We start from the raw sequence: 23721 nt of genomic DNA, 5'->3' as shown, positions 1-23721 counted from the left end.
CTCCCCACCCCCCAAACCCAAAGCTCACTGACCTAAAGAAATAAAACAAAATTACACAATTTTTATTCCCTGGCCTACTCATACAATGGTAGCCAAACATGTAAAAGAAGTAAAAAGGGAGACCTTAACTCTGCGCCTCCCTCAGAGACAATGAACCCACCTTTTTTCATTTAAGAAAGAGGGCCTTGCTCCGCGACCTAGTCCTGGATCTCGCCCTCCAACTTCTGTGGTCTTTCGAGCCAAGGCGGTAGTATCGTCGCCCCCGGGTGATCGCGCAGGCCCTTCTATAACACGACCTCCCCTGAGCGGGACCTGCTGCGGGATCCGGACCTGCTGCGGGACCGGTACCGCGAAGGAGACCGGTCATACCTCCGTAGGAGCCGTGGTGGAGCCTCTCCCTGTGCGGCGCTAGCGGGGTTGCGTCCGACTCCGCGAATCAGACCCCGAGCAGCGCCTGTATTTTCACAGGTGGCGCCTCCTGCAACGACACTTTGACCTGCTCCTCTTCTCGGGGCCGACTCCGAGTCCTGGATGACTCGAGACGCTGGAACCCGACCGAGAACTTCTGTAAAAGGCGGCGAGAACCCCCCCCCCCCCACATGTTCACGTAACTAAGACATGGTTGCTTTCGGCTTTTACTTTCCTTCTCTTTGAAAAGGGTCACTTCCTGAAACCCGGGCCATCCCCTAGAGTGGGTCTCCATCGGGGGCGATTTCGCCCGCTCGGAGACATCTGGCAAGCCTGGACACATGTTTGGTCGTCACAGCGGGAAGGTGGCTACAGGCATCTGGCAGGATGCTGCTGAAATCCTACCGCACAGAACAGGCCCCCACGGCACAGGATTATCCCGCCCCAACCGTCAGTAGCGACGGAGTTGAGAAACCCTGCCTTACACAAACGAAAAGGTCAAGTGCAAATGGGTCCCCGCGCCCAGGTTCTGCCCCACAGAACCCCGCACGGCGCCGGCGGCCCCCACTGCCCAGAAGTGACCGCCCCCTCTGGGACACTTTTCCTGCCACCCACGCCTGAAATTACTGCGGGACCGACCCCACCATTAAGAAACTTACCACAGGCCGGGGGCACTTCGCTCAACGCCTTCCTTTCAAAGCTAAGTCAAAGAGCGGTTTTCCAACCCTGCCTTGGAAGAGGATACTGAAAACCCGACGCGAGCCGCGCGCGGCGGACAACCCCTAAAGGAAGAGCCTTGCGTACGCGCAGACTCGCTGGCGCGGTGGGCGTGGCTTCCTCCCACCCCTCGCCCGCCTTCTCTCCCGGCGCCGCTCCTCCAGCCTCGCGCAGTGCAGTCGGGGTGCGCGTGCGCGGCCGGGCTCGAGGGAGGTACTGCCACATCCCGCGTCTGGCGGCCGGTGACTGTTTTGTTTTCTTGGCTGAAACTAGCAGAACCTGAGGCGGCCCGGCGCGGTGCGACAGCAGGCTCTGGACCGACTGCCCGGGCGGGAGCGGGCGTAAGTGCCGGGCGGGGATTTGGGGGGAGGACGAGGAACAGCCGCAGGTTGGTTAGGGCTCGGTCCCGGGCCTGACGGGCAGATGTTGATGGTGTCGTTGTTTCCACCCCCCGGGCATCTGCAAACTCAGGCTGAGCCTCCCCCGCCATCTCCTCGGGTCTCGGGCCCGATCCGTGGCAGACCACGGCCTAGCTGTCGGACTAGCAGGGAGAGCCCTAGGAGACCGCGCCTCTCTCGCGGGAGATCACAGAATCCTTGAAAATCGTCTGGTCCTCCTACTTTGGAGGTGGAGAAACTGAGATCCCGAGATGGAGTGTGACCTGGCTCTTTCACACGGTGATGGCGATCTGGAACTAGTTCCCAGATATATTCCAAGTCGCTATCCTCTCTCCAGACCTAAAATTCCCATGAACTGGAGAACGGAGGTTGGGCATGAGCGTACCAGTCCTCATGCATAGAAAACTGGACTTGGGGCGGGGTCGTTTGATTGAACTGAAAATAGCACGTACTGGACTGCTCTTCCGCCCAGGGAACAATAAAATGAGTATTTTAAAAACTCATCCTCTCTTATAATTGTACTTTTCCCAAAGGCATGTTAGAACAGGTAACAAACACAGTTTTTAACACTTAATATAAAAATGAGATTTCAGTTGGAATCTTTGACTCTTTTTAGTATGCAGTGTTATTGGATAACCATAATTTCGGGCTACAGAATAATTTTCTGGATGAGTTCACCCTTGGCTGTAGGAGTTTGGATGTTTATTATTAGGAAATTGTAGGTAATTTAGGCTTTTTCATATTCCGAAATAGAGATAATATGGCTGTGGAGTGTTTCAGGTAATTTGTTAGGGAAATTTAGGCCTGTTATGGTCTTGTAAGTAGTGAACTTCTTGCGTTTGTCTGAATTAATATTAAGCTCGATGCTGCGCTTTCTTTTGACTGGAAAACATTTGTTAGAATCATAGGTACAGATATTTAAATTTAAATAAATAGATGTTCTTTATTTAGAAGATAGCCTAGAGGATAGCCTTGGGAAAGGAAAGAAATGGAAATAGATTGTGTAAAAGGAAGAGATTTGGGTGGAAGTAAAACCTATAGTGCTGTGTTTAATATCTTAACCTGGGTGTGAAGAAACACACATTCTAGAATAAAATGTGTAAATTCCTAAGAGAAAATTTCGTCATCTGAATCCATGTTTTAACCCAGAGCCAAAGTTTAGCACTTGTGTCTCCACTGTCTTGTGTCCCTGAATTGTAAATATCAATATTATGTGAGTAGTTTGGAATCAAAATGATAGAAAAGAGTTCCTGGGGTTTAATAATCATTATTCTACATTATTGTTTTAGTTTCCTAGCTGCTAAAATAAATGGCGTACAGTGGGTTGGCTTAACAACAAGGAGTTTCTGGCTCACAGTTTCAGAGACTAAGGGACTTGCTTCCTCGTGGGGTTGGTATCTGGCTGGCGGCAGTCTTTGGGTTTCCATCGCATGACAGTGTTCATGGCGGCGCCTTCTCCTTTCTCTTCCCGTTCTGTTGACTTCCAGCTTCTGACTGCCCTCCTTGGCATCATTTTAGTCTTTCATTCTGTTTGGAAAGGACTCCAGTAATCCGAATTAAAGGCCAACTTGATTCTCTTGGGCCACACCGTAACAGAAGTAACTGGGGTAAATAACTCTAAATCACCACAATTATTAAAGGGCTCACTTAAACTAATTTCATAACCCCCTTGAAAATAATATGATATAACAGTTTTCAGGAGGAGGCCAGCCAGTCGTTTAAAATTGTTCCATATTTGAATACCTACACACCTTTGTCATACTACTTAAATATTCCAAAACTGTCTTTTAAATTAAAAAAGCAAAAACAAAAAAGCTAAATGAATCCAAATTTCGTTTTCCAAAGTGCTAATGTGAAAATTCATCAAAAGCTAAATATTATGAAAGAAGTATGTGGAGCCAAAATAAAGCATTTGTAACTTCACTTTTATTAAGTTATTCCTGAACTGTTAATTATTTTCTAGGACCATAAGTCAGGTTTGAAGCAAGTAAATAAAAACACTTGGCTTAGTTTTAGTGTGTATCTGTGTTTTCTTTTAGTGACTTGGCATAATGTCTGGATTTCTAGAAGGCCTGAGGTGCTCAGAATGCATTGATTGGGGGGAAAAGCGCAATACTATTGCTTCAATTGCTGCTGGTGTTCTAGTAAGTGTTACGACAATTTGGGCCTTCATTTTTTTTAGTGTTTATGTTTCTGTGTTTTGTGTTTCTGTGTGATGTTTTTAAATGTGTGCTGTTTATTTTTTAGCACTGAGTTTAACGAATGTTGATATTTTGCTGCTTTCATGATAGGGGTTGAGTTACTAGTTCGTTTTGAGGGTTGAAATTTTGATTTGAAATTTGAGTAATAGATTGCTTAACTTTTTAAACTACATGGTAAAAATAGTATAATAAGACAGTACATTTGGGAAACGGACTTTGGCCCAGTGGTTAGGGCGTCCGTCTACCATATGGGAGGTCCGCGGTTCAAGCCCGGGGCCTCCCTGACCCGTGTGGAGCTGGCCATGCGCAGCGCTGATGCGCGCAAGGAGTGCCCTGCCACGCAGGGGTGTCCCCCGTGTGGGGGAGCCCCACGCGCAAGGAGTGCGCCCGTGAGGAGAGCCGCCCAGCGTGAAAAGAAAGAGCAGCCTGCCCAGGAATGGCGCCGCCCACACTTCCCATGCCGCTGACGACAACAGAAGCGGACAAAGAAACAAGACGCAGCAAATAGACACCAAGAACAGACAACCACGGGAGGGGGGGGAATTAAATAAATAAATAAATCTTTAAAAAAAAAAAAAAAAAAGACAGTACATTTTATATTTTTTTCATTATTTAAATTATACCTCCTTTTTATTGAGTACATTAAGTGACTCGGAAGTGTTTAAGTAACAACCAGGTCAAAAGCATTTCAAGAAATAGGATTCCATTTCTTAATAATCTGAAGGTGACTTTCTCCTCAATCTCCTTAAAAAATAGGAAACGCTTTAAAATATATTGCTTAGAAGTAATTTACAGTATAAAATTCTTGTTTATATTGCAAATCCCTCAAGGGATCTGATATTTGTATTTTATGATTTTACGGTATCATATGCTCTAAAGAGTGAATTTTAAGTCAGAGAATGAATAAAAAAACCTTAAGTTTAAATATCTTGTTTTAAAGCTTTTGTAGAAATTCTGCCCTCACATATATCAAAAAGTTTGACATTTTAATCTCTGAAGAAAATACCTTGAATACATTGAGCTAAAAGTTAAAAAAAAGGGGGGGGGGGGCGGGGAAATAATGCTGGCCAGTAAAATGTCATTAATAAAGTATGGATCTCTCTAGCCAATAGCATTAATTTGAAAGGCCTGAAAAAGTTATTTTTAAATAATTGCCAGAATTATGGCCAATTGTCAGAGCTAAATGGGTCAGGGTAAGGAAATATATTGGGGAGCAGTCTACTTTCAAAGTCTTCTAAACTACTTCTCACAGTTTGGTTGGATATTTTAAGTTTCTGCCCAAATGACAAAAGATTTCTCTGCAGTTTTGATTGTAGTTTTCATTATGTATTTGCCCTTGATAATATTCAGAATCAAATTCAATTAAGATAAATTATAATTTGATGTTTAAATTGAATATAGCAATACACCTAAAACCATCTATAGGCCGTACTATAATTCTTAGAGCTAGGGACAGCAAAAGGAAAAGCATATCTGCAGAGCCATTACTTCACAACACCAACAAGATAGCTAAAATTATTGACATTTCCATCAGAGGCAAAATATATCAACAAAAATTTGAAATTCTTTCTTCATTTTCAATAATACCTTGTATCATCGGCAGGCCTCTTTTCTGTCAGTTGGAACGAGAGCCACTTTTTTCCTTTCTATAACTTGTTTCTAATTCACAGTTATATTATAGACCTTATTAATAAGAATATAAAATAATGATTAAAGTGAACTTAGAAAATAAACTTATGTTAGTAAATATTAATTGCTGTCAGATTTAAGGGTGTCTAATATTCAATCAAATATTGAACCATGTACAACTTATGTGCAAGATACTATGTTGAATATTTGAGAAAATTTTGTAATTCATTAGAAGAGATCTCTTCACTTAGATACCTTGTTTTCTTTGACCAGTAAGAGCTGAAATTATTGTAATTTCTCATTTCTTTCACCTTGTCTCTTTTTTTGTTTTAGTTTTTTACAGGCTGGTGGATTATCATAGATGCAGCTGTTATTTATCCCACTATGGAAGAGTTCAACCATTCATACCACGCCTGTGGTGTTATAGCAACAATAGCCTTCCTAATGTAAGTGTCACTGTTATGATACTACTCACATAGATTGTCACAAAACAAAAATATTTTACTTATAATTGCCTAGACTTCAATCTTTTAAATGTTAACAAATTAACATATTGGCTGTCATTAAAAAGTCAAATACTAAGAAGGGCTTATAAAGAAAAGCAGTGGTCCTCTATTTTATTCCTCCTTCTGCCTCTTCTCTCCCACTTCTACTTCCCAGCTTCTCTCAAATATCCTTTTATTTCTATACTGCCAGTGGTGATAATTTTACATCTAGGTTAGAAACAATGTATTTTGTTTAATGGTTTATTCATCCACCCAGCAAATCATAATTAAGCTTTTAGATCTGGGCACTGATCTAGGTACGTGAGATACAGTAGTGAACAAAAGAAGGAAAACACTGTATTTTCATGGAACTTATGCTCTAATGAACTAGGCAGACAGTAACTAAAAAGAGGTAAAAATATAGTATGTTAGACAATGATGAGTAATAGGGAAAGAAAAATAAGGCAAAGAATGGAGACATGAGATGTCAACAGGGGTTGTAGATTTTAAATAGTCTAGGAAGTCCTCCCTAAGAAAGTGATTTTTGATTATTTATGTTCATGTGATCATTAAATTTGAGAAATTTTCTGCCGTTAATTCTTTGAATATTCCTTCTGCCGCTTTCTTTCTTATCTCTTTGGGTTTCCATAATGTGTTTCAGTATGCTTGATGGTGTCCCACAGTTCTCTTAAGTTCTGTTCACTTTTCTTCCTTTTTTTTTTTCTTTTCCTCAGACTGAATAATTTCAGTTGTCTTATTTTTGAATCCACTGATTTTTTTCTTCTGCCAGATCCAATCTGCTTTTGAAATCCTCTAGGGAATTTTTCATTTCTGTTATTGTGGTCTTCAATTATAGTGTTTCTATAATTTCTCTTTATTGGGATTCTCCTTTTGCTCATTTATCATTTTCCTGATATCCTTTAGTTCTTTTTTTTTTTTAACATCCATTTTATTGATGTATATTAATAAACCATGAAGTTCATCCAAAGTGTACTATCAGTGGTATTTGATATAATCACATAGTTGTGCATTCATAACTTCAGTCATTCTTAGAGTGTTTTCATTATTTCAACAATAATAATAATAAAAAACATACAAACAAAATTTTTCACCTCTCAATCTCTCTGTGTTTTTCCTACTGTTCATAACAGCTATTTCTGGCTATTCTTGCATAATTATATATTTATTTATTAAGCAGTTTTATTGAGATATATTTACATACCATACAATCTGTCCAAAGTGTATAATCAAAAGCTTTTAGTATAATCACAATTTTGAGCATTCATCATCACTGAAAATTTTAGAACAATTTCATTACTCCAAAAAGAAAAACATCACACCCCTTGACAGTCCATCTCCAGCACTACATAACCACTAATCTAATTTCATCTTTATAAATTGATTTATATTTACATTTTATATAAATGGAATCATACAATACGTAGTACTTTATGTCTGGTTTCTTTCCTTAGCATACTGGATTTTTTTTGTCTGATATTAACATCTTGTAGTAGTAACATTTATTCAGTTTCAAAGAAAAACGGTTTTATGTATGCAATATTACCCATATCCATATTTCACATGTGGTTTTACTATGCTCTACAGTTCCACCATACATTTTTTAGCTTTCATTTTAGTAGTATACATGAACTTAGACTTTCCCTTTAAACTACCTTCATACCCACATAATAGTACTGCTAGTTACAAACATTATGCTGGGCTTTCACATTTTCATTTCCAGTGATTAACACGTACCTTTTTTACCAGTTCTACACAAGTTAACCCTCAGTTTTCCATTCTCTAACTTCATTCTGTTTTCTGAAGACCCACATTGAAGTTATTAACTCCATGAGGTTAAACAATATATTTAGTTTACAGGAATGCATTCATACAGTATTTGTCCTTTTGTGTCTGGTTTGCTTCACTCATGTAATGTCCTCCATATGGGCATATGCTTTCTGACTTTATTTCTTCTTACAGCTCCATAATATTCTGTCATGTGAATACACCAGTTTGTTTATGCATTTATCCGTTGATGGACACCTGGATTGTCTGTACCTTTTGGCAATCATGAATAACACTGCTATGAACATTGGTGTGCAGATGTCTGTTCATGTCACTGCTCTCAGTTCTGGGTATATACCCAGTAGTGGTATTGCTGGGTCACTTGGCAAATCTATATTCAATTTTTTTAGGAACTGCCAAACAGTCCTCCACAGTGACTGCCATTCCACATTCCCACCAACAGTGATAAGTGTTCTATCTCTCCACATTCTCTCCAACACTTGTAGTTTTCTGTCTTTTTAATAGTGGCCACTCTAATAGATGCAAAATAATCTCTCATTGTAGCTTTATATTTCCCTAATCACTAGTCGTGTTGGACTTTTTTTTTTCCATGTGTTTTTTTTGCCATTTATACTTCTTTGAACAGATGTCTGTTCAAGCCTTTTGTGTATTTTAATTTTTAATTTTTTTAAAGTCTTATTTTTTATTTATTTCTCTCCCCTTTCCCCACCCCCCGTTGTCTGCTCTCTGTGTCATTCGCTGTGTGTGTTCTTTTTTCTTTTTTTAAAGATTTATTTATTTATTTTATTTCTCTCCCCATCCCCCCTCTCCCCCCTGCCCCAGTTGTCTGTTCTCTGCGTCTGTCTGCTGTGTGTTCTTCTTTGTCTGCTTCTGTTGTTGCCAGTGGCACGGGAATCTGTGTTTCTTCTTGTTGCGTCATCTTGGTGTGTCAGCTCTCCATGTGTGTGGTGCCATTTCTGGGCAGGCTGAACTTTCTTTTGCACTGGGTGCTCTCCTTATGGGGCACACTCTTTGTGTGTGGGGCTCCCCTACACGAGGGGTACCCCTGTGTGGCAGGGCACTCCTTGCATGTATCAGCACTGTGCATGGGCCAGCTCCACACGGGTCAGGGAGGCCCGGGGTTTGAACCGCGGACCTCCCATGTGGTAGATGGGCCAAGTCCACTTCCCTGTTTGTGCTCTTTTGTGTTCACTTGGATTCTTGTCAGCGGCACCAGGAATCTGTGTCTCCTTTTGTTATGTCATCTTGCTGCGTTAGCCTTCCATGTGTGCAACGCCACTCCTGGGCAGGCACTGCTTTCTTCATGCAGGGCGGCTCTCCTTACGGGGTACACTCCTTGCACGTGGGGCTCCCCTACACGGGGGACACCCCTGTATGACACAGCACTCACAGCACTCCTTGCACGCATTAGCACTGTGCCTGGGCCAGCTCACCACACAGGTCAGGAGGCCCTGGGTTGAACCCTGGACCTCCCATATGGTAGGCGGACACTCCATTAGTTGAGCCAAATCCACTTCCCCTTTTGTGTATTTTTAAATCAGTTCTTTTGTCTTTTTATTGTTGAGTTGTAAAATCTCTTTATATATCGTGGATAGTAAACACTTAACCGGATATGTGATTTCCAAATATTTTCTCCCATTGAGTTGGCTGCCTTTTTACCCTTTTGACAAAATCCTGTGAGGAGCAAAAGTGTTTAATTTTGAAGAGGTCCCATTTATCTATGTTTTCTTTTGTTGCTTGTGCTTTGGGTGTAAGGTTCAAGAAACCACCACCTACCACAAGGTCTTTAAGTTGTTTCCCTACATTTTCTTCTAGAAGTTTTATAGTCCTGGCTTTCATATTTAGGTCTTTGATCCCTGTTGAATTAACTCTTGTATAGGGAGTGAGATAGGGGTCCTCTTTCATTCTTTTGGTTATGAATATCTAGGTTTCCCAGCATCATTTGTTGAAGAGACTGTTTTGTCCTGTTAACATGGCTTTGGTAGGTTTGTCAAAAGCTACCTGGCTGTAGAGGTGAAGGTTTATTTCTGGACTCTCATTGCTATTCCACTGATTGATGTGTCTCTCTTTATGCCAATACTGTGCTGTGTTGTTTTTTTTTAACCCCCCTGAGATGGTACCCTCTTCTCTCTGCTGATTGTTTTTGCTCATTGCCTGCTTGTTGTCTTTTGCTTGTTGTCTGTTTGTTTGTTGTTATTTTTTCTTTAGGAGGCATGGGGAACTGAACCCAGGGCCTCTTATGTGGGAGGCAGGCATCCAACTTCTTGAGCCATATCGGCTTCCACTGTGCTGTTTTGACCACTGTAGCTTTGTAATACGTTTCAAGGTCAGGCAGTGAAATTCCTCCCACATCACCCTTCTGCTTTTTATTTATTTATTTATTAAAAATTAATTTATTTTCTCTCCCCTCCTTGTTTTGCTCTCGCTGTCTGCTTTCTGTGCCCATTTGCTGTGCTTTCTTCTGTGTCTGCTTGTCTTCTCTTTAGGTGTACTGGGAACCAACCTTGGGACCTTCTGGAGTGGGATAGAAGTACTCAGTCTCTTATGCCACTTCAGCTCCCTGGTCTGCTGCATCTCTTATTGTCTCTCCTATGTGTCTCTTTTTGTTGTGTCATCTTGCGTCAGCTCTCCATGTGGGCCACTGCTCTGTGTGAGCAGCACTCCTGCATGGGGCAGCACTCCATGTGGGTCAGTACTCCACACAGGCCAGATTACCTTCACCAGGAGGCCCTGGGAATTGAACCCTAGACCTCCATATAGTAGATGGAAGCCCAATCGCTTGAGCCACATCCACTTCCCACTCTTCTGTTTTGGAATGCTTTTGGCTATGCAGGTGTACTTTCCCCTCCATATGAATTTGATAATTGCCATTTCTATTTCTGTAAAGTAGGCCGTTGGAATTTTGATTGGGTTTGCATTGTATCTATAAATCAGTTTGGTTAGGAGTGACATCTTCACAATATTTAGTCTTCCAATCCATGAACACAAAGTCTTTCCATTTGTTTAGGTCTTTGTTGATTTCTTTCAGCATTGTTTTATAGTTTTCTGCATTTGGTCCTGAACTTCTTTGGTTAAATTGATTCCTAGGTATTTGAATCTTTTTGTGGCTATTGTAAATGGAAGTTTCCCCTGATTTCCTTCTGATTGCTCAATACTAGAGTACAGAAACATTATTGATTTTTGCATGTTGATCTTGTATCCTGCCACTTTGCTGAACTTATTAGCTCAAGTAGCTATATTCTAATATAGGATCATGTCATCAGTAAATAGTGAGAGTTTTTACTTCCTCTTTTCCTATTTGGATGCCTTTTTTTTTTCTTTTCTCTTCTCTGCTTTTTTCTTTTTTGCCTTGTCTAATTGCTTTAGCTAGAACTTCTAGCACAATATTGAATAACAATGGTGACAGTGGGTATTCTTGTCTTGTTCTTGATCTTAGAGGGAAAGCTTTCAGATTTTCCCCACTGAGTATGATGTTGGCTGTGGGTTTTTCATATATGCATTTTATCATACTGAGGAATTTTCCTTCTATTCTTGCCTTTCAAAATGATTTTATCAAGAAAGGATACTGGAGTTTGTTGAATGCCTTTTCTGCATTGATTGAGATGAGCAAGTGGTTTTTTTTTCCTTCAATTTGTTAATGTGGTATATTACTTTAATTGATTTTCTTACGTTGAATCAGCCTTGCATACCAGGAATAAATTCCACTTGGTCATGATGTATAAGTCTTTTGGTATGTGTTGGTTTCTATTTGCAAGTATTTTATTGAGATTTTTTGCATCTATGTTTAATAGAGAGATTGGTTTGTAATTTTATTTTCTTGTACTGTCTTTATCTGGCTTTGGTATTAGGGTAATGTTATCATAAAATGTGTTGGGTAATTTTCCTTCCTCTTCAATTTTTGGGAAGGCTTTAAACAGGACTGATGTTAATTCTTTTCAAAGTGTTTGGTAGAGTTCACCTGTGAAGCCATCTGGTTCTAGACTTTTCTTTGTTGGGAGATTTTCTTTTTTTTCAAGATTTATTTTATTTATTTCTCTCCCCTTCCCCCACCCCTGTTGTCTGCTCGTGTCCATTCACTGTGTGTTCTTCTGCGTCCGCTTGCATTGCCAGGCGGCACCGGGAAAGTCTGTCTCTTTTGTTGCGTCATCTTGCTGCATCAGCTCTCCAAGTGCGTGGCACCACTCCTGGGTGGGCTGCACTTTTTTCACGCAGGGCTGCTCTCCTTGCAGGGCTCACTCCTTGTGCATGGGGCACCCCTGTGCAGGGGCGCCCCTGCGTGGCACAGTGCTCCTTTGCGCAGCAGCACTTTACGTGGGCCAGCTTACCACACAGGTCAGGAGGCCCTGGATATTGAATCTTGGACCCTCCATATGGTAGGTGGATGCTCTTATCAGTTGAGCCACATCTGCTTCCCTGTTGGGAAATTTTTGATGATGGATTCAATCTCTTTAAATATGATTGGTTTGTTAAGTTCTTGTATTTCTTGTAGTGTCAGCGTAGGTTGTGCATTTCTAGGAATTTTTCCATTTCATCTAGGTTGTCTAGTTTGTTGGCATACAGTTTCTCATATCTTCTTATGGTCCTTTTTATTTCTGTGGGATCAGTCGTAACTTTGCCCCTTTCATTTCTGATTTTATTTATTTGCATCTTCTCTCTTTTTTTCTTTGTTAGTCTAGCTGGGGGTTTGACAATTTTATTGATCTTCTCAAAGAACCAGCTTTTGGTTTTATTGATTTTCTCTATTTTTTTCTTTTTGATTTCATATTCATTATATTCATTTATTTTCTTTCTTTCTTTTTTTTTTTTTTTTTTTTTAGGAGGTACAGGAGTGTGAACCCAGGAACTTGTACATGGGACGCAGGCACTCAACCCCTGAGCTACATCTACTCCCCAATGAGAATTGTTTTTTTTTTTTCATTTGTTTGTTTGTTTTTAGGAGGTATAAGAGATTGAACTTGGGACCTCATGTATGGGTAGCAGGTGCTCAACCATTTGAGCTGCATCAATTCCCCAGTTTATTTCTGTTCTAATCTTTATTATTTCTTTCCTTTTGCTTGCTTTGAGAATGGTTTGCTGTTCTTTTTCTAGTTCCTCCAGTTGTTCAATTACATCTTTGATTTTAGCTCTTTTTTTAATATAGACATTTAAGGCTGTAAATTTCTTTCTCGGAACTGCCCTAACTATACCCCAGAATTTTTGATAAGTTGTGTTCTCATTTTCATTCATCTCAATATATTTACTAATTCGACTTAAATTTTCTTCTTTGAGCCACTGATTATTCAGGAGTGTGTTGTTCAGCTTCTACACATTTGTGAATTTACCTCTTTCCTGTCTATTATTGATTTCCAGTTTCATTCCATTATGAGCTGAAAAGATGCTTTGTATAATTTCAGTTTTTTTATATTTGTTGAAGCCTGCATTTTGACCTAACATGGTCGTCTGTTCTGGAGAGAGATCTATGAGCACATGAGAAAATGTATAATCCTCTGAGTTTGGGTGCAGCATTCTGTCTGTGTCTGTTGGGTCTAGCTCACTTATTATCATATTAGGATCTCTGTTTCCTTGTTGATCTTCTGTCTAGTTTTTCTTCCTAATGATGTGAGTAGGGTATTGATGTCTCCAGCTACTATTGTAGAGATGTCTGTTGCTCCCCTCAGTTTTGCTAGTTTGCCTGATGTATTTTGGTTAGGTGTGGAGATATTTATGACTGTTAATTCTTCTTGGTGGATTGTCCCTTTTATCAGTATATAATGTCCTTCTGTATCTCTTATAACTTTTTTGCATTTAAAGTCTATTTTATCCAATATTAATATAGCTACCCCTACTCCATTAACTTCCATTTGTTCAACTTCAAAGAAGAATGGTCTTTTATATGCAGTTCTATCCATATTTGTATTTCACATAATACATTTAGTTCGTAATAACGTAATCATACAGTATGCACCTCAAAGGACTTTGCCAAAAGGGTGAAAAGGCAGCCAACTCTGGGAAAAAATATTTAGCAGTCACATATCTGATAATGGCTTAATATCCATGATATATGAGAAGTTCATCCAACTCAACAATAAAGACTAAGTATCCAATTTAAAAATTGGCAAAAGACTTAAAAAGACAACTGTCCAAAAAAGAAATACAAATGGTGAAGAAACACATGAAAAAATATTCAACATCACTAGCAATTAGGGAATTGCAAATCAAAACTACAATGAGGGAAGTGGATTTGGCTCAACTGATAGAGCGTCTGCCTACCATATGAGAGGTCCAGGGTTCAAACCCAGGGCCTCCTGACCCGTGTGGTGAGCTGACCCATGCACAGTGCTGATGCATGCAAGGAGTACCCTGCCATACAAGGGTGTCCTCCACATAAGGGAGCCCCACACGCAAGGAGTGTGCCCCATAAGGAGAGCCACTCTGTGCAAAAAAAGCGTAGCCTGCCGAAGAGTGGCACTGCACACATGGAGCCTACGCAACAAGATGATGCAACAAAACAGGTTCCTGGTACCACTGACAAGAATGCAAGGGGACACAAAAGAATACACAGCGAATGGGTACAGAGAGTAGACAATGGGGGGAGGGGAAGGGGAGAGAAATAAATAAAAAATAAATCTTTATAAAAAAAAACAACTACAATGAGATATCACTTCACACCTATTAGACTGGCCGGTATTAAAAAGTTGGAAAACTGTAAATGTTGGAGAGGATGTGGAGAGACAGGAATGCTTGTTCACTGTTGGTAATGTTGAATGGTACAGCCACTATGGAGGACTGTTTGGCAGTTCCTAAGGAAGTTGAATATAGACTTGTCATGGGATCCGGCAATACCATTGCTAGGTATATACCCAGAAGAATGAGAGCAGTGACACAAATAGACATTTGCACACTGATGTTCATAGCAACATTATTCACGATAGCCAAAAGTTGGAAACAGCTCAGGTGTCTGTCAACTGATGAATGGATAAACAAATTGTGGCATATATACTTGATGGAATATTATGCAGTGGTAAGAAGAAATTAATTTGTGAAATGTATAACAACATGGATGAAACTGGAGGACATTATGTTGAGTGAAGCAAGCCAGCCTCTAATGTGTTTTTGAGCTCACCAATCATGTCTTTCATTCCCATGAGCCCTGCTACTATTCTATTCAGGTTTTCAAATTCTCCTTTGTGTTTGTTCAGTGTCTTCTTGACACCCTTTATCTCTTTAGCCATATTGTCTTTAAACTCATTAATTTGATTTTGGAAATTTGTGTGCCTCTTGGTGATTCCTTATCTCAAATCCTGTGTCTCTTCTTGGGTTTTGATATATTCCTTTTCTTGGACCATTTCTTCCATTTTCTTAGTATAGCTTATTATTTTTTACTGATGTCTAGGCATCTGATTAGGATGGTGAGTTTACTCAGATGTTCACTTTCTTTCTCTTTCATAGGGATTTAGTGGTGGAAAGATGTGTGTTGCTGTTGTTCTTTGATTCCTGGTTCAAACTGTTCTGGGTTTTTAGTATTGTCCCTGTTAGTTGCTCAGACCTGGGCCCTGGATCAGTAGTGGGTTACTGACCTACTTCTTAGGGTCTTGGGGAGGGAGAATGTAATGGCCAGAAGAAGCTTCTCTTACTTACTTTTAATTTCCTCATGTGCACATCTTTGGTCTGCCAGCAAATGGTGCTCTTTGGCAGCCTTCTAAGGTCAAAATCTGGTCTGAGTGTGTTTGCTGCAACAAGGACAGGCTCAATATGATAGAGGGTCCTGCCTAGAGGTTAAGAGTCTCATAATTCAAAGTTTCTCAAAGGCAGTTCTCCAACTTTTCCTGGCATTCCCCTCCCTTTTCCCGGGTAGGAAATAATTCACTCCCCTCTAGTTTCTATACAACTAGCACTGGTCATTGGAAAGGGAGATTGAGAAGGCCGGATATCTTTAGTCCCTTGCCAGCTCCCAAGGCAAACATTGGTGGTGTCCCATCCAGCCTGGAAGGGCTCTTGAAACACAGCAAACCAAATCTGTGGGTCAAAAACTAAATCAGCCTTAGTCTGTGTTCTTCTCTCCCCGCTTTCCTGGGGAAGTGGGTCCCTGGGGCCCGCCTTTTCTGTAGCAGCCAGCCCTGAGGCCTGAAAATTCAAAAGTATCTATAGGTTGAGGGAGGGTGCCAGTAGCTGAGGCTTTTAAATCATAGTTTTGCAGTTAAAATTCTTTCCCTTTGCCCCTCTCTCTTCTGGGCATTGTACAGTCTTGCCCTGGTGTCCTAAACCCTAGAATATTATTTTCCAGGCCAGTTCTGCCTGTCCTCTAGCTCTTTTTTTTGGGAGAGTAGAAAGAATCCCATGTCTTTCTAGTCTTCCATCTTCCTGGAATCCTTTAGCTCTTTATCTGTGTTTTCCTTTAGCTCTTTGAATATATTGAAGATCATTTTTAAAAACTCTTTTTCTGGTATATTTAACAGCTGGAACTCTTCATTGATGATTTCTGAAGTTTTACCTTGTTTCTTTAGATAGACCATCACTTCCTGTTTCTATGTTTGTTTTGTAATCCTTTTTTACCCACTGTACATTTTTAAACCATAAATAGACTGTCAGTAATTTTATATTTTAAGTACTTAGTATAGCTTGGAGATAATTACTTTTTTAATATAGAGAATTGCCTCATTCTCTTAAAAAGCTATAAAGTGTCCCATTGTATGGAATTTATTTATTTATTTATTTTTGAGGTATCAGGACCAGGGATTGAACCTGGGGCCTCATAGGTGGGAAGTCAGTGCTCAACCACTGAGCTACATTGCCTTCCCTAAGTTGGTTTTTTCATTTGTTTTGCTTGTTGTTTGTTTCTGTTGTTGTTTAGGAGGCACTGAGTATCAAATCTGGGACCTCCCATGTGGGAAGCAGGCTATCAATTGCTTGGCCACATCCGCTCCCTGTATGGATTTTATAATTGATGTAGCTGTCTCATTTTTGATGGAAATTAGGATTATTTCTAGTATTTACTATTAGAAATAATACTATAATAACCATCCTTAAGCATATCTATCTAATCTGTGAGTTGTTTCTTTTTATTTTTTAAGTAAAATTTTATTGAAGTATATCATTCATACATGAACATACATAAACAATAAGTGATTGGTAAAATATGTGAAATTTACAAAACACATATGCATATCATCATAAGAGGCTCCCATACATTTCCCCACCACCAACCCCCAGCATTGTTGTGAAACATTTGTTACAAACTTTGAAAGAGCTTTGTAAAAATATTACTCCTAACTATAGTCCATATCTTACTTTTGGTGTATTGTTCCTCCAACCCACCCAATTATTAATACCATATATTATTATTATATATTTGTTATTGTTCAGGAGAAAACGTTCTCGTATTTGTCCTATTAACCACAGTCCACCACTGGATTCCCTGACACACTGTACACTTTAATAATTTAACATGTTTTCTCTGGAATTTAGTCTCTGAGTTGCTTATTCCTTAAGTTTTTATCCAGCTAGTTATAGGATAAGATTTACTTGAGTTCTAGAAGCTCACCAAAACAACCAACCAGCACAAAAACACCTTTCACAGTCTTTGTCAATCGTCTTTGTGTTGGCTTGTACTTTCCTTCAGAGTTTTGCCTTACTTTCATCTGAGGTGAAAGCATGGGTCCCTCTCTGTCTTTTCTGAGCATGCATATTGTCCTGGGCATGTGCTCATGGCCTTAGGAATTCTCTCATTTACAGGGATCTGAATATCCCCCTACTCTCTTTGGAATAGACTTCCCTTCCTTCCTGGGTGCTCTGTTTTAAGCCTGGCCCTTGCCCCATCCAGTTCAATTTAATTATTTCTTTCACTGCTTTAAATGTCTGCAAGTTGCTTCTGCTTGAAGGGTAAGTTGTGGAAAGGCAAAACAGAAGAGTATTCTGGTTCATTAGTTCAGGCTGCCACCTGATAGATTATTACTGACATACAGGCATCCAAGTATGCACAAAGGTATCACTCTGCTCCCTCTGGAACAAGGTCAAGGACCACAGGGAGAGGGTAAGCCAGCTCCACACCATGCTGAAAGGGTGCCGGGAACTTTTCCTACCATTTTTAAGTTCCATTTTCTTGACTCGGTGTTCACCTAGTTACTGCAGTCCTTTGTTTTCTGAAGCTCTAAGGAAGATGGCTGTGTCAGTTTTTGCTAGTTGTTCAAAGATTTTGCTGGGGAACAGAAACTTGAAGCATCTTATATTACTATTTTGATTGACTGGAAGCCCCCAGAATAAGAAAGTGATTTTTGAATAAAGACTTAAAGACGATGAAGAAGCTGGCCCTAGGGATAGATAAGAGAGGATTATTCCAGACAGAATGAAGAGTAGGTAGAAAGGGTGTATGGTAAGGAGACCAGTATGCCTGAAATGGTGTGATCAAGGGAAAGAGAAGTTGATGAGTTCAGAGAATTAGAAGAGAGGGACTGATGGAATGAGCCTTTTAAAGCATTATAAGAACTTTGCTTTCATTGTAAATGAAATGGAAGCCATTCAAGAGTTTTGAGCAGGGAAATAACATGATCTGACTTAATTTTAACAGTATCATTGCTGTTGACCAAAAGTAAAACATCAGTCATATTTACTGCAAAGCCAAATATTATGTTATGATTTCAGTTTCAGTATTATATCCCATGCCACTGAGGAAAGTTTTCGAATGTATTTTTTCTTCTTGCAGTCTGCCAATTTCTAAAATCCATACTGCATTTTAGTTTGCTTCATTATATGGACCATGCCTTATTCAGTATAGTTTGTTTTTCTTAGAGTTTCTGGTTGCTTTTATTTTTTTCTTGTTGATAGAACATATGTTTTCTTTAGGATCCATTTCATTTTTCTAGAATGCTGTTCTAATTTGTATGGTTGTTTACTCTATGGCCTGTAATAGTTCTGTTTACCTTTTTGTTTTTCCTAAAGTTTATAGTTGCCTACATCTTTTTTTTTCTTACATCTCAACCATTATCACATCCTTAATGTCTTCCAAAGTCTCAATCACATGCTTTATTGTATCACAACCTTCTTTGTTTTGATAACTCCCTCCCAAAAGGCAGATATGCCAGCTTCAATATAAATTGGTTACAATGTAAGCCCCCTACAAAGCTATCACCTTGGGACTGTTTTTCAGCATTGGTTCCACTTTTTTCCCTAGTTTCCACATCCTCTTCTTTCTTGGTTTTCATATCATTTTCCTGGGTCCCATCCTCAAATAACTCCAAGAAATTGTATGGGAAGGTAACCTCTGAAAATGTCCATTTTCCCCTCATACTTGATTAATAGATTCATTGGATGTAGAATTCTAGGTTAAATGCCATTTTACCTCAGAACTTTAAGGCATTGAACCATTGTCTACTGGTATCTAACTTTGCTGATGAGCTTCTGATGCTAATCAGATTTTTATTCTTCAGTGTGCTCTTTGTGAAGACTCATGCTTATTTTAGCTCTTGGGGATTTTCTTGTATCATATCTTTAATAATAACATTCTGTTTTCTTTTTGGAACTCCTATTAGATGTTGCACTTCTTAGATTGATCCTCTACGGCTAAAATTTTGTCTTAGAATTCCCATCACTTTGTCTTTTTTGTTACATGTTTCAGGAAATCATCTCAGTTTTATTTTCCAGTCCATCTTTTGAATGTTCTCATTTCAGATCTCACATTTTAATTTCCAAGGGCTTTTTCTTGTTTCGGATGCCTTTATGTTTCAGTACCTCAGTTAGGGGCTGTCTGTCTGCCTGCCTGGGTCTTTCTACGAAATGCTGCAAGCCTTTCTTGAGATGGCTAATGATCGTTGGTGTCCTTTCATATTTAAGGAAGAGTCAGGGAGAGGCCGAATGGAAGGTCAGGTCTTCATTAGGGCTTCAGTTTAGGATAAATGTGTAAAGAGTTAGTCTTTAGGGTTTGAACTTCCAGAATACCAGGATATAGAGAACTTTGTTTGGACATCTATACTCTCACTAGCTGCTATAATTCCTCCCAGATAGTTCTTTCAATTACTTAATAAAAGAACCCTTTTTTCCCTTGCCTGAAGAGGGTAAACATTTGCCAGGTGTGTCATAGGTCATCATGGTCAGGCTTGTTTTGTAAATAAAGTTTTATTGGAATACAACCATACCCATTCAGTTACATAAGGTCTGTGGCTGCTTTTGTAATACAAAAACAGTTGGGTACTTGTGATAAGGACTGTGTGGTCCACAAGCCTAAAATGTTTCATATGGTCCTTTAAAAAAAAAGTTTGCTGACCTCTGGACGGTAGGAGAAGTGAATGGGAAATTCACTCTTCTGTGTACAAACTTTTCCTGTATTAATGAAACACAGCCCCTTTTTTCATTCTCACCTAATGTGCAGTATCTCCTGGGTTCTGTCAGAAGGACTACCTCATAGCTGTAGCCTTCTCTAAGCAGATTCTAAATTATAGCCGCCTCCACTCTGATCATCTGTTTTCTGTATTCCAGCAATATAATTCTTTCATCTAGTGAGGGCCTCCATCCTATTATTTTTGTTTTTCTGGGATTATACTTTTTCCCCATTACTTTCAGTTTAATACACTTCAGGGAAGAAAAGAGGAAGAGTCATTATTCTGGCATCTTTCTTTTATTTCCCTCTATTACTTTTTAAATTTGGTATAAAATTTGATATAGAATACATTCATTAGGTACATGAGGTACATGATCATTACATCTCATATATATATATTTATATGTGTGTGTGTATATATGTGTGTGTATATATGTATATATATACACATACATCTGTGTAACCACCATCCAGATTAAGATTTGAAATATTTCCATCATTCCAGAATATTTCTTCATGCTCCTTCTGAGTCAGTACTTCCACCTCCCAAACCAAACCTAATATGCATTTAGCAATAACTCCCCATTCTCCCCCATCCCTGGTAACTACTATTCTGCTCTCTATCTATGAATTTGCTTATTCTAAGTATTTCATGTAAGATAAACCATAATATTTGATCTTTTGTGTCTGGCTTATTTCACTCAACATGATGTCTTCAAGGTTCATCTAAGTTATAGCATATATCAGCACTTTACTTCCTTTTATGGCTGAATTATATCCCCTTGTATGCATATATCACGTTTTGTTTATTCCTCTGTTGATGGACCCTTGGATTGCTTCTACCTTTTGGCTATTGTGAATAATGCTCCAATGGATAGTCGTGTACAAGTATCTGTCCACATCCCTGCTTTTAATGCTTTTGGGTATATACCTAAGGGTGGAATTACTGGCCATATGGTAATTCTATGTTTAACTTTCTGAGGAACTGCCAAACTTTTTTTCACTATGGTTGCACCGTTTTACCTTCCCACCAACAATGTACAAGAGTCCTTTTTCTCCATATCTTCACCAATACTTTCTATTTTCTGTTTTTGTTTTTTTTTTTTTTTTAGGTAATAGCTATCCTAGAGTGGGTGCAAAGTGGCGTCTCATTGTAGTTTTAATTTGCATTTCTCTAATGTCTAATGATGTTAGGTGTCTTTTTATATACTTAACATTCAGATATCTTCTTTGGAGAAATGTCTATTCAAATCTTTGGCTTATTTATTAATTGGGTTGTTTGTCTTTTTATTGTTGAGTTGTAGAAGTTCTTTATTATGGATATTAAACCCTTATCAGATATATAGTTTCCAAATATTTTCTTCCATTCTATAGGTTGTCTTTTCACTTCATAATATTCTTTGGTACATTTTATCTATATTTTTATTTTGTTGCTTTTGTATAAAATCTAAAAATCTATTGCCTACCACAAAGTCCTGAAAATACTTCCCTATATTTTCTTGTAACAGTTTTATAGTATTAGTTCTTATGTTTAAATCATTGACCTGTTTTGAATTAACATTTGTATATGGTGAGAGGTAGGGGTCCACATTTACTCTTTTGCATGTGGATTTGTTAAAGAGATTATTCTTTCTCCATTATATGGACTTGGCACCCTTGTGAAAAATCAACTGATCATAGATATGTGAAAGTATGACATTTATGTAAATTCAGAGTACCTCCTCACACAATACCTATTAATTACAATGGGGGAAAATCTTACAGTGAAGAAGGCTGATAGACACCACCTTAATTAAGCAATCAAAGTGAATGTCACTATTGTGTGTCCTGCCATGGCCCACTAGGTGGAATGTAGACTACAATGTAGACCGTTCTCCATGTGGTGCAACAGTGCTCCAAAATATATTCACCAGGTGCGGTAAATTTGCCATGATGATGGAAGAGGTTGTTGATGTGGGAGGAGTGGGGTAGGGAGGGTGGGGTGTATATGGAGACCTCGTATTTTTTTAATGTAAATTTTAAAAGAAGATAAGAAAATATAATAATAATAGTAAAAGCCTTAAAGGATGCTTGTAGTATAATCTGGTGATGGTAAAACTGGGTCCTTCTTCAAAGATATATGGTCTCCTCTTCATTCAAGAGGTTCTGGACCTGTCATCTGGGAGTTAGGGTGGAAGCCATGTGCTCTAAGCCCTTGGCTCAAGTAAGGTCTTTATAGGTATCACAGGAGTTGCTTTGTTTTTACAAAAGTTAATAAATTCTGACATTAGAAAAAAAAAGTGAATGTCACTAATAATGGCACAAATCAAAATCATGTGCCACCCAATTGGATGTAAAGAGAAGACACTTTGTCACTTCTGTGTTATTTCTGCCACAAATGCACAATCTGAATTTACCTTGAGGAAATGTTAGACACTTCAAAAGCATTAAGGTCGTAAAGGTCAAAGAAAACTGAAGAAATTTTCCAGATTGAAAAAATCTAAAGGGACATGAGAACAAAATACAACTCATGAATCTGGACAGGATCCAGATCCATTTTCTATTATATATATGTGTGTGTGTGCTTATATATATATCCATATTTATCTATCTATATATATTTTTTTACTAGAGAAGTTGCAAGCTTACAAAACAATCATTCATAACATGTAGAATTCCCATACATTACCCCTCTACCAATACCTTGCATTGTTGTGGATTTGTTACAGATTATGAAAGAACATCATCAAAATATTACTACTAGCTATGGTCCATAGCTTGCATTTGGTATATTTTTCCTATACCCCTCCCTATTGTTAACCTCATGTACTAATATTTTACATTTGTTCGTGAGAGAACACACATATTTGTACTGTTGAGCACAGTCCATCATCCACCACATGGTTCGCTGTGTTATACAGCCCCATTCCTTATACATTCTATCCAAAGTGTGTACTTGGTGGCTCTCACTTTTATCACAGAGCTGTACCGTCATTGCCTGAGTAAAGTTTTGAACATTTTCCTTAGTCCGAAAGAAAAAATCCCACACCCCCCTATTATTGACCCTTAGCATTGATATAATACCTTCTTTGACATTGATTTCATTCCAATATTGCTGTTAACTGTAGTCATGAGTCACATTAATTATATTTTTCCCATGCCATATCCATTTGCTATTAAGAACATTATTGGGACAATTGGTGAAACTTGTGTGGGATCTGAAGATGAGATAGTGGTAATGGATCAGTGTTAATTTCCCAATTTTGATTGTTGTATTGTGGAGAACTATCTTGTTTGGAGAAAATACAGCAAATTTTTTGGAGTTAACAAGGTGTCATGTTAGCTGCTTACTCTCAGATATTTCAGGAAAAAAATTATTTGAACTGTACTTAACAACTTTTTTGTAAATTTTAAGATTATGTATAAAAATTATAATGCCAGAGAACAAATAGAGATTTTTTTTTCTGTATTTGTCAGGCATGGCTGTCTGACAAAGGGTTATAACATTTATTCACATAACTCAGCAAGAACAAATAAGCTGTAAGACCCTTTACTAACCTTCAAACATCTGTATTTTTTTAATGAAGTTTATTTTAAAATACATTTATGTGCAAAATAATTTAGTTAATACAGAGGTCACTAAAAATAATTTCATTTTGGTTATTCTGAAACACATATTTGAATGAATAAATAAAGATGGTATTATTGTGAAAAAAAAAGTAGATTCTCACATTTATTGAGACTACTGTGTGCCAAGCCTCTAGGCACTGAGAATAAAAACTTTCACTCTAGTGGTACACACACATAAA

At 38.8% G+C, this 23721-nt stretch overlaps 1 protein-coding gene across 1 annotated transcript in view; it reads left to right on the top strand.

Moving 5' to 3' along the window:
* The first annotated feature begins 1230 nt into the window (after nucleotides 1-1230).
* The window catches only part of TMEM50A (transmembrane protein 50A), a 39069-nt gene continuing 16578 nt past the window's right edge, over nucleotides 1231-23721 (top strand). Inside the window, exons 1-3 of the mRNA XM_004465360.4 lie at nucleotides 1231-1466; nucleotides 3563-3667; nucleotides 5687-5799. Of these exons, the coding sequence (XP_004465417.1) occupies nucleotides 3575-3667; nucleotides 5687-5799 (206 nt within the window). The 5' untranslated portion in view covers nucleotides 1231-1466; nucleotides 3563-3574. The remainder of the gene's footprint in view (nucleotides 1467-3562; nucleotides 3668-5686; nucleotides 5800-23721) is intronic.

Source organism: Dasypus novemcinctus, chromosome 9, assembly GCF_030445035.2.
Source record: "Dasypus novemcinctus isolate mDasNov1 chromosome 9, mDasNov1.1.hap2, whole genome shotgun sequence".
Lineage (NCBI taxonomy): Eukaryota > Metazoa > Chordata > Mammalia > Cingulata > Dasypodidae > Dasypus > Dasypus novemcinctus.
Note: the sequence above shows the minus strand (reverse complement) of the source record. Positions and strands in the feature narration are given on the sequence as shown.